The 10915-nt window shown below is 53.3% G+C and overlaps 5 protein-coding genes across 5 annotated transcripts; 3 read left to right on the top strand and 2 right to left on the bottom strand.

Annotated features, from left to right (window-relative positions):
* Positions 1 to 1384: 1384 nt before the first annotated feature.
* Positions 1385 to 2266, top strand: CCM_07605 (translation Initiation Factor Eif4e; the record flags this gene model as incomplete). Its single annotated transcript, XM_006672746.1, has 3 exons — positions 1385 to 1591; positions 1653 to 1724; positions 1778 to 2266. The coding sequence occupies 3 exons, from the start codon at positions 1385 to 1387 to the stop codon at positions 2264 to 2266; spliced, it is 768 nt and encodes a 255-aa protein (XP_006672809.1).
* A 438-nt stretch (positions 2267 to 2704) lies between these two features.
* CCM_07604 (2-succinylbenzoate-CoA ligase) lies at positions 2705 to 4755 on the bottom strand (the record flags this gene model as incomplete). Its single annotated transcript, XM_006672745.1, has 3 exons — positions 2705 to 3901; positions 3954 to 4282; positions 4365 to 4755. 3 exons carry the CDS (start codon positions 4753 to 4755, stop codon positions 2705 to 2707), a joined length of 1917 nt encoding a protein of 638 aa, XP_006672808.1.
* Positions 4756 to 6249: 1494 nt separating this feature from the next.
* On the top strand, positions 6250 to 6718 carry CCM_07603 (uncharacterized protein; the record flags this gene model as incomplete). Its single annotated transcript, XM_006672744.1, has 3 exons — positions 6250 to 6312; positions 6405 to 6485; positions 6557 to 6718. 3 exons carry the CDS (start codon positions 6250 to 6252, stop codon positions 6716 to 6718), a joined length of 306 nt encoding a protein of 101 aa, XP_006672807.1.
* A 1111-nt stretch (positions 6719 to 7829) lies between these two features.
* Positions 7830 to 8378, top strand: CCM_07602 (BolA domain protein; the record flags this gene model as incomplete). Its single annotated transcript, XM_006672743.1, has 3 exons — positions 7830 to 7871; positions 7957 to 8063; positions 8162 to 8378. The coding sequence occupies 3 exons, from the start codon at positions 7830 to 7832 to the stop codon at positions 8376 to 8378; spliced, it is 366 nt and encodes a 121-aa protein (XP_006672806.1).
* A 472-nt stretch (positions 8379 to 8850) lies between these two features.
* CCM_07601 (uncharacterized protein) lies at positions 8851 to 10851 on the bottom strand (the record flags this gene model as incomplete). The annotated part of the gene is made up of 2 exons (XM_006672742.1): positions 8851 to 8985; positions 9007 to 10851. 2 exons carry the CDS (start codon positions 10849 to 10851, stop codon positions 8851 to 8853), a joined length of 1980 nt encoding a protein of 659 aa, XP_006672805.1.
* Between the last annotated feature and the right edge of the window lie 64 nt (positions 10852 to 10915).

The raw sequence follows: 10915 nt of genomic DNA, 5'->3' as shown, positions 1-10915 counted from the left end.
AATTCTCAGGCAACTAATTGTAGGTCAGTTTGAAATAATTCGTACATATTGTTTATAGAATGCATCATAGAAATCAGCCTTCCGACACAGAGGGACCGGGTGTAGACAACCGAGACCTGCTGTGTTACGGGAGAATGTGTCTGTTGTATCAGATGAAAATAATTCGTAGTCGTTCTGTGGTTCACGCTTCTGTAAAAGTCTAATTTGTACATGACTTGTGTCTACCTTTTGTGTTGGCTAGTGCTTTCTTATAGGACTAACTTGGATGCATGCATCTAATTTTTCCTTTTACACTTTATTTCTTCCCTCGATACAATGGCACCACGTATAGTACTGAGCAGTCAAATTCAAAATGCGTATATACCCCAATATCGCCCGATGCAGACATCCAATCACGTGGGTCTACTAGCTCAGTCGGTTAGAGCGTCGTACTAATATCGGCATTCAAACACCAATATATGGTAATGCGAAGGTCACAGGTTCAATCCCTGTGTGGACCAGCGTTTTCTTTTTGGAGTTTCTCCCTTGGAGTTTTTATATGGATGGCCGTTAGCAGAGTGACACCTTTTTTCAACTCCTGATTTTGTGATAGTGATTTCCCTTGCTTGTTTAGGTGGCTTGTGTTATTGAAAGGTACCCTCCCTGTCTGCCAAATGCTGGGAGTTGCCTGTAGTTAGTTGTCGGCAACAGCCCACCTAGCTACGACCTTGAAACTGTGTGGTACTTGCCTTCTTCAGTTGTTGGAGTCACAAAGAATCAAGACAAGACGACAAATGAAGAGGAAAACACGACCAAGAACCCAAGCATTCCAGTATCAACCACAAAATGATACAGAGGCCCCAGATAAACCAAGCATATACAACGTTATTGTACTAGGGTAGGTAGTGGGCAACGGGACAGTACGGCTCGATCAACAGTGATACCCCAGTCGGGTTTTCGTTCCTCAACAGGACTCGGTCAAGCAAGAAACTGCTAAAACTACCTTCACAAGTTTTTTAGGATCAACATCCTCACATTGAGTTTGCCCTGCGTAACTAGAACCGCGCCGTTGCCATCCAGCAAGCGGCTAGTGTGGCGCTACCAGCCACAACGGTGTGGCGCAACCACCACCATTTTTTTCTCTCACAACTCGGTCCTAGATCAACGGAAGCAGGACCTAGCCTCATGCACACCTTCTCTAACTTCGCATCGCTTCGCCCCCAACCAAACACCCTACCAGTGACTGCTTTGCCTGGTGCAGAGCCGCAAAATCCTCACAGTCGAAGGAAGGCAAGAAGCAGAGCTACTTCCATTCCACCTTTTGCTCACTGCTGCTGCATCTTGCGACCCGACTCCCGCCTTGCTAGTCCCTTTTCCTCTTCCCACACACAATCGCACAGCAATCATGGCTGTCGCCGCCGCCGAATCCGCCAACATGGACAAGCAGGTCGATTTGTCTACGATTCCCATCTCTCCGAACGGAAAGGAAGAGTCTGATGCTGTAGACTCGGGCAAGCCCGTCACCGTGTTCCACGACAAGGATAACTTCAACGTCAAGCACCCGCTTCAGAACAAATGGACACTGTGGTTCACCAAGCCCCCTAGCGGCAAGGTACATACTGATGCAGCTGCGGTGTTGCTCCTTGTATTAGACTGCTGACTTGATGCGATAGGGTGATAATTGGAATGATCTGCTCAAGGAGGTGATCACGTTTGACTCTGTGGAAGAATTTTGGGGTGTCTACGTATGTGCATTCGCTGTGCAGATGTGTCAAGTCTTCAGCTGACCAATTGATAGAACAACGTGGCTGCCGTTTCGGAGCTCGCTCTCAAGTCCGACTACCACCTTTTCAAGGCCGGCGTGCGACCCGAGTGGGAAGACCCCCAGAACAAGCACGGTGGCAAGTGGTCTTACCAGTACAAGGATAAGCGAAACATAGATGTCGACCGTCTTTGGCTGCAAGTTGTCATGTCCGCTATTGGCGAGACCCTCGAGGAGGAGGAAGATGGTGAGGTCATGGGCGTCGTTGTCAATGTTCGCAAAGCCTTCTATCGCATTGGCGTTTGGACTCGTACTCTTGGCAAGAGCATCCCCGGACGCGGAGACGGTGATGTCGCCGGTGGAAAGGGCCGTTCGAATGAAAAGGGCCGCGATATCGTCCTCAGCATTGGTCGCCGTTTCAAGGAGGTTCTTGAACTTCCCAACAGCGAGCAGGTTGAATTCTCTGGACACACGGACAGCGCTAACGCTGGTAGCACGAGAGCCAAGGCCAAGCATACCATTTAAATAAAACGAGCTCGTGTCTTCTGGGGGTTCATGAGCTGCAGCACAAAGTCGTGCTGTTTTCAGCTATGGGATCTGGAGGGCGCCAAGGGGGCAGGCTGCGCAGGAGCGGTAGCTGCCACATTGATGAAATTGTGATGATTGGCCCGGTCCACATCAACGTTGAGAGGGAAACCGAAATCTGCCTTTCCTATGTAATTAGTATCATGGCGGCGTTGCTAGGAAGCTTATTTATGATCGCATCAGGGGCCATATGAAGTTGTCGGTCGACATGCGTGGCTACCAAAATAGATTTCTAATATTACGGCCGTTGCTTCTTGTTTGAGTGATGTTGTACATGAATGCATCTGAAGTGATGGCGATATACACCATCGCTCTTTGGCAGATGGAAATTTTGACAAGTCCTGTGTTCTATGTTCTGATATATATAATGCCGACCAATTACAATTCGTCGCCGCTCGTCTCCTCTACAAATATGGCTTTGACAAGCTGCTTCTTGTTTATTTTGCCCATGGCGTTGCGAGGAATGTGGTTGACAATCTTCATGACCTGAGGAATCTTGTAGCCCGCGAGCCTGCTCTTGAGGGCGCGGCGCATCTCGAGTGGAGTCCACTTGACGGCGTGGTCCGGGTCGAGGATGATGACGGCGCCGACCTTTTGGCCCCAGTTGCCGCTGGGCACGGCGACGACGGCGGCCTCGGCGACCTGGGGCAGCGAGAGCAGCTCGCGCTCGACCTCGAGCGCTGAGACCTTTTCGCCGCCGGTCTTGATGATGTCGGCCGTCTTGCGGCCCTGGATAAAGTACATGGGGCCTTGGGCCCAGGGCTGCCGGTGGCTGTTGCGGCCGGCGGCGCCGACGGGTTCGCGGCGGATGGCCACGTCGCCCGTCTTGAACCAGCGGCCGCGGCCGTCGCCGCCGTCATCGACAAACTCCTTGGCCGTGGCGTCGGGGTTGCGCCAGTACTCACGGAAGACGGTGGGCCCGCGGAGCTGTATCTCGCCGACGCGCTCACGACCGTGGTCGTCGAGCTCGTGGCCGGGCTCGATGACGTCGCCCGTGTCCATGTCGACGAGGCGGGCCTCGACGGACGGTAGGGGCCAGCCGACGCTGGCGTCGACGCGGTCGGCGAAGGCGAGGCCGCAGCTGAGGGCCATGCCGACCTCGGTCATGCCGTAGCGCTCGAGGAGCACGTTGCCGCCGCTGAGGGCGGCCCAGGCGGCCTTGACGGGCGTCGGCAGGGCGGCCGATCCGGAGATGTTGACGCGCAGGTTGGCGGGGGACGTGGCCTCGCTCGTGGCAGCTTGCATTTGGGGGGATAGCGTCTTGTGGCTGGCAAGAAGGCGGCTGTATACGGTAGGCACGACGGTGAAGAAGCTGATGGGCGGCGCGGTGGTAGCGGTGCCGTTGGTGGGGAGAAAGGGCGCGGCGAACCGCTTCCAGACGGCGTCGGCGTTGAAGGGAAACATGAACTCAACGGAGGAGCCGGCAAAGAGAGGCGTGAGCACGGCATTGATGGTGCCGTGGATGTGATGGAGAGGCAGGACGTGGAGGAGGCGGTCGGCGGGTGAGTACTCCCATGCCTGGAGAAGCGAGCGGCATTGCGCCGTGATGACTGGCTCGGGTAGCAACACTCCTTTCTATAGCAAATGTCAGTTGAAGTAGAATAAGCTGGTTCCTGGCACGTCGTACGGGTCGGTTCGTTGTGCCCGAGGTATACAACATCAGGCCGGCACCGGAAAAGTCCTCGTCGGCCAAAGACACGGCTTCCTTTGCGCCGTGGCTGCTGCCCGTGTGCTTGGGAAGCTCGAAGTAGACGGGCTTCTGCTGCAGGTCGGTCGCAAGCACCTCCCTGGCCTTGGCTGCAAACTTGGGCGAGGCGACGAGGACAGAGGCGGCGCTCTGGTCGAGAATGTACTGCAGCTCCGGGGCCGGAAACGGCGGGGAGAGGGGCACGGCAATGGCGCGGGCGGCCATGACGGCCAGGAACATGACTACATCGCGGGAGTGAGCTTCCGGTACTATTTGCTCGACAAGGGTGTCTGATGTTGTTGCTGTGGACCACTGGCCGGGGCGAGGGGGAGGGACAATAGTGAGACATACCGACATAGTCGTAGCTGTTCTCGATCAAAAAAGCCACGCGCTCGCCAGTCAGCGGCTTGCCGTCGACCGCCTCGCGCAGGCGTTCCCGTGCGCGGGCGACATCTCCGAGGAGTTCACCGTAGGTGAAGCGGCGGCCGGACAGGGCGTGGACGACGGCGGTGGACGTGGGGTCGTGTGCGGCGACAGCCTCGAAGATGGGGAGGCGCGGGAGCGTGGATGCGGTGGTGGTGGTGGTGGAGAGCATCCTTAAGCGATGATGCGCCAGCGGTCGCATGCACGGGAGGGCGACGCGTATGTTGTTCCTGGCGGCGGTGACGGCAGCAGCAGCAATGGCCCCGGGGAACGTGGTCAATCGCCGGTTGGCCAGCGACAGGGCTGATGGCGCAATCATGGGTGAGGCATAAGACGGCGGCGCGGCCGCGACGGCACGAAGACGACGGCGGCGGAGAGGGGAGAGGGGGGGGGGGAGGAGGAGTGGGCGTACGGCAACGCCCTATCGAGAAAAGGCGAAGCTGACTAGCAGGAGGGGGGATAAGCTGCAGATTCGATGGAGGTGGAGTCTTGAGGGCGCAATGGTGTCAGCAGCGGCAAAGCAAAAGGAAGCAGTAGGATAGGTTGGAGTGGGCAAAGTGTCCGAGGGCCGGCGATGTGGAGGTTTTGGTGTTGCGCCGATACGCCCAAACGGTGGGTAGTTCGTTACTAGGTAGGTGCCCGCCCAGGTAGGTAGTTGGGTAGGTAGAGTTGACTCCCTACGTTATAATCGTGTGATGGACAGGATGATGCTTGTTACTGATGCACCGAAATTAGACGAGTATTTACACTGTTGAGAGTTGTTCAATCCACCCAGTCAGAGATCGGACAACGTGGAGTCGTCAGGCAACAAGCGGGGGGAAGGCCACGAGCAATATGGCAGGCGAGGTTCTAACTAACTAGAAGTTGTGGCATCAAATTGGGAGATTTTGGCTTCTTTTCGCTTGATGAAGATGATACTGTACCACCCTCGGTCTCCTTTTCTCTTACCCATTCCTTTTTTCATTCTCACCAACCACTAAGACGCTCAGCCCTCGCTCCGGTCTCAGATTATGTTACACGCCTCACATGAACAATCTGAACTGCTTACATGAGAAATTCACCAGTGCAGCTGTATACAGAGTGCGGCATTGTGAATGTCGCATCTCGTTCTTCCAGCTCCACCACATCGCGTGGCACCGGGCGAGCCTTCTTCTCCCCGGGGACGGCAAGCAAAGACATGCATCTCTTGTGGTGCTTGGCGTCTTGTTAAGCGGGAAGTGATCTTCATGGAAAACGACGCCAATGGATGCAGAGAATGGAATAAATTCTAGAAAAAAAGGAAAAAAAGAGAAGGAAAAATACTAAGCAACAGTACTAGCTACCCAATGCAGATAAGCAGGCCGCCCATTAACAAGTAGCGATATTCGGGTTGACTTAGAAGACGGCCATCCTTGTAGTTTTACTCCTAGGCTGATTTTTTCTTATATTTTATTAGACTCTGAAGTATGCGCCACTTGGCGGCAACTATTAACCTTAGGAAGAAGGCCATGTCTCTGATGGAAATCTGCTGGGCGGTGCGTATCGGCAGTTTTTCTAATAAATCAGCACACCGCCACTATTTTCCCAGTCGACATGCATTACAAATTACCAAGAGCATAAAGGCGGGCAGCTTTTTTTTTTTGGTTTCTTTTTTGGCATCTTTTTTTTTGGGCATCTATCTATCCGTTGTCGCTGGTGACCATGTTCGCAAGGATGACTGTAGTTGTAACGAAAGCCTGGCCATTGTCATACATGATAGTTACATACGGTTCCGCGCCCTCGGGATACATACAGTACGGCTTGCTGCATAATCGTGCGGTATGCTGTGCCAGGCATGCAGTGCGCTTTGGAAAGCGATGCAGCCAGCGCCGACGGTACGGGAAGGGGCGGGCTGCAAGTGCGGCGCAGTATTGTGTCAAGGAGAGTCAAGAGGGAAATTCCAAATGATGACTGTCTCTAATTTGTACAAATTGTACAAATTGTTGCTAGGTACCTATGCAGAAGCAATGCAAACACGCAACAACTGCAGCTATCCTGGTTGATACCACCACGGCCTTGTCTCTATATGAGGTAAGTATCACATAGTTGGCAGTTTTCCTGGTACGTAGACCTACCTACCTTGTAGGTATGTAACTAGGGAGGATGCCAAATACATAACGGCTTGCAGGTATCTGTTCAACAGTCCATATTTACATGCATACGACACACAGCAGTGCAGGGTGCTCTCGACCAATGGAAGCGACCTGCCTCGTCTACAAGACGACAAAGAGCAAAAGCCCAAAGGCATAGACGCTACCCCGTAGAGTCGAATTGCTTTTTCATGCAGCAGGAGGCAGCGCAAGAGCCTAGCCAGGCATGTCGTACCGGCAAGCTGAAGGGGGGGTCTTTTCCAAAGACGTTGCCAGCAAAAAGCCGTCACCGCCAGAAGAAACCCCGGACCCCCCCCCTTGTAAGCTGGCGGGCAAAAGGCAGGCATCATGAGCAGCGACGACGCCCACCCGGGCGGCTGGCTACCTGTCCGTTGGATCGGCCCAGCGACGTGGTTCGCAAGAAAAAAAAAGGAAATAAATAAAATGAAAAATGATGAAAAATAAAGTAAACAGCAAAACATGCTGCAGTACCGAGAAATACACCCTGTCAACCACATTACAGGGTGTACCGTCGTCACGCTGGCCGTTGGGGTATTTCGCTTCTCACCGACTTGCTGGAAGTCGCGTCGGCCGCCTGGGTGGCGTAGCACTACCTGACCTCGATACCACCACAATCGGATGGGACGGGGGACTTGACGTGAAAAGAAGAAAAGAAAATAAAATCCTAGTGTGGAAAGAGAGAAAGAGGCAAAAAAAGGGAAAGTATATACGGCTATATGCCCCGTCGACTCTTTCGTATTTCTTCTTCTTCTTCTGCTCCTTCATCTTCACTCGCCAACGACCAAAAACCAAAAACTTGCCTCTCATCAACTACCTACCTCTCTTTTGCTCCTCTACGTCACTAGTCTTTTTTCTGACGGACGACTTGACTGACTGGACTGGACTGACTCTGCTTTCCCCACGCACTCGCCCGACAGACCTTGGCTTCTTGAACCTTGTCTGCTGTCGCTGCTCTTCGTCCCAAAGCTCACCGGTTTCTCGAGTTTTTCATCTTTAAAAAAATCCCCAATCGCATTTCCAACCCTCCATTCCTTTGGCGACTGCTGCTGCATCATCAATTGGCGACGCCTAGACATCCGCTTGTTTCATTCTTCTGTCCGCGCTGCTTGCGGCTAGCCAAGGTTTTTTTTTTGGGTGCAGCACCACCGACATTTCGTCCACCGCAACCCGCCCAGATCTTCTTCTTGTTGCAAGCCAGAAGTCGCCCCGAATGTTGCGTAGATACGCCCTCGGTTTCTCCTCTGTCGGAAGGCAATTCTCCACCATGGGATCAGCGACCCCGTTGGAGGATGTCATTCGCGCCAAGGTACGTTGACGGACGAATCCTCAGAAGCATCCGCCGCCGCCGCCGCCGCCGCCGCCGTTTCAATGGCTGCTGACACTTGCTGCAGATTATGGCGGCGCTCAACCCGCTGACGCTGGAAATCTACAACGACTCCCACCTTCATTCTCACCACAAGGCCATGCAGGGCAGCATCTCCAAGGAGACGCACTTTCGGTACGTTTTAGTCCTCATCTTTGCAGTATAAACGAAGAAACACACCAGAAACAAAAGACGACCTTGACCGTTTTTGACTGACCGCTCCCGCCCACCAGCCTCGTCATCACATCGGACGCCTTCAACTCCAAGATGCAGCCCGCCCGCCACCGGATGATTTATGCTCTTCTGCGCGACGAAATGGCTCAGGAGGGCGGCATCCACGCCCTTCAGCTCCGCACCCTCACCCCCGAGGAGGAGGCCCGGCAGCAGAAGAAGCTCGAGGACGAGCCCGCCGCCAAGGAAGCCGAAGCCGTCGCCAACGAGAGTGCGTGAGCGTTTCAGCTTCCCTTCCATACTGCCCTGCCCGCCTTGCATCTCACCTCAATCCCTCAAGAGTCTTGATTGTTTTTTTTGTTTGTCCCTCGCAAATTTCAAGAAAGAAAAACGGCAGCTGGCCAAGATTGATTTAGACAACCTTTATACTCCTCAAGGAGAGAAAAAAAAAGACAGGGATACCAGGCTCCCCGGTAGCTTTTTTTTTGTGTTCTTATTACCATTATACGCTCTGGACTGCCGTTTGACACGGCTAGTTCTAGATATTCTGCACACGCCCATCACGATACAAATAATAAAATTACGACTTGAATCTGCCAGGTATCATTTCAGCTCGTGTCTTACCATGACCTCGTTTCAACCATAATTGGACTCCACAAGTGATTGTACGTCATTCACTACAGAGTATTGAAGACCTTCAATATCCAAAAAAAGCACCACAAAACGCCCGCCGCATATGCACATCCCAAAACTACACTGCAGACCCTGCTCTGCTGCTCAAGCTACGAGCGCCGTTCGAGGCCCTCTTCCGCATGGCTGCCTGCATCCTGTCCTTCCTCTTCTGCGCCGCGTCCTCGCCTGTAGACGCCTGCCTCGTCGCAAGCCGCTGCATATATTGTGTGCCCACAGGCGCGTTGGATCTCATTGAGGACGGCGGAGCGACTGGAAATATCCTGCTGCCTAGTTGCGGTGATGCTTCGCGTGGACTGGGGGCCGAGTCTGCCACAGACAACGCTGATGTCGGTGCTGGAGTGATTCTTCTCTCACCGAGGCTGATACTGGGAGAAGCAGACTGTGCAATGGACCGTTCATGCTTGGACTTGCCCAAAGGTAGTTCCCTCTTCTTCACCACGACGCTGTCTGCAATTTCTGTTTTCCGCGAATCCACTCTCTTCAAATCCCGTACTTCTTCTGGCGGTGGCGTGGGCGATGCTAGCTCCGGCTTTGTCGATCTTGACGAAACCACAGACTCTGTCGTTTCATTTTGCCCCTGCTGCTCCTGCTCCTCTTCTTCCTGTTGCGTCGTGAGATTCCGAATCAAGACAACCTCCTCCTTATAAAATGCCAACACACGATCGAGGCTATCATTTTTGATGACATGTCGATCATACAGTGGCTCGCCACTTTGAATATTGTACCATTCAATGGCTGGCAGTGGCTCCTGGCCTGGTCCTGCGTTATTAACGTAGTCCAGAAATTTGTATGAGAATAGACGAATGAAGTCGTCGTATAGGTAGTCTCGTAGAGCACGCTCGCCTCGTAGCCATTCAAGACACATACAGGCTCTAACAAAGTTCAGCTGTGTTCCTTTATACAACTCCCAATAGTCTGGGTAGGCGGCGGTGAACTCAGCGAGAGGTGTCGATGTATAATTCTGAGAATTCCTCCTGCTCGCCTTGTCATCCGAAATTTGTGATCTTGCGACCACGCCCAGAAGTTGCCGAGAGAACGGTTGCGCCTCTTCCTCTTCAAACACATCCGAGTTCGTCTCTTTAGTTGTATTTGCCGCATTTTGAGTTTGCGTCTGCGTTAGGGTCGCGGCCACAACAGAGCTAGACGCAACCGTATCTTGTGTCTCTGTGACCTGGAGGTGTTTCAACGATTGCATACGACTACCTCTTATAGTCATACCGTCTCCCCTGGGATTGATTGGACCATCGTCGAGTTGTATGGGCTTGAATCTTTTGACTGGCCGCTGTCTTTTAACTTCTCCCGGCCTTTTCGCTACCTCCGCATTGACAGTTGCTGGAACGATGCCAGGATCTGGCTGTGCACACGGTGGCGTGTTTGTCATTTGCGCAATTTTGTTTTGAATCCGTTGACTGGGACGTTGGTAAGGGTACTGGTAGCGATCTTGAGTCATGTCCTCGTCTTGGTCATTCTCAGCGTACGGCACCTGCACGTCCATTTCCTCCTCCTCTTCCAGGCTTGACTTTGGCACCGGATCGGGGGGCCTCTTCGGCTCTAATGGAGTCCTGCGAAATGCTGCTCGAAGGTGCTGTGGATGGGGTGTTTCTTCGATGAGTGATGACTCAGGCATGTCATCGTGTCTCGGGTGATGGTCAGGTGGCGACGCCGACCATTGAGAAACAAGGCGTTCTGGAGAAGAAGCGGCTGGAGAAGAAGCTGCTGGAGAAGAAGCTGCTGGAGAAGAAGCTGCTGGAGAAGAAGCAACTGGAGAAGAGGCATGTGTACTGCAGGTCTGCAAGGATTTTACCACCTCCAGACTTGAATTCTTGGCAGGTGGTACTGTGTTGCTGGCCGTCTGCCTGACAAGCACTTCGTGCGCTGCCGTTACGGTTTGGAGCACGTGGTTAGGTACATTGACCGCGCCATGAGTCCTTTTTCTTAGTTGGTGAATCCATGATCCGTCCTTGGCCAATAGCTCCTCCTGATCCTTTGGGATTTTCTTGCCGTTGCTGCGATATATCGCGTCAGTGATGCCCTCGAACTGTGATGCGCTGTAGGACATTTGTGCACCGTTGCAGCGTACGCCGTAGATATACTGGCGTACAGACTCCGAATGTTTCAATGCA

Source organism: Cordyceps militaris (assembly GCF_000225605.1).
Source record: "Cordyceps militaris CM01 unplaced genomic scaffold CCM_S00006, whole genome shotgun sequence".
NCBI lineage: Eukaryota > Fungi > Ascomycota > Sordariomycetes > Hypocreales > Cordycipitaceae > Cordyceps > Cordyceps militaris.
Note: the sequence above shows the minus strand (reverse complement) of the source record. Positions and strands in the feature narration are given on the sequence as shown.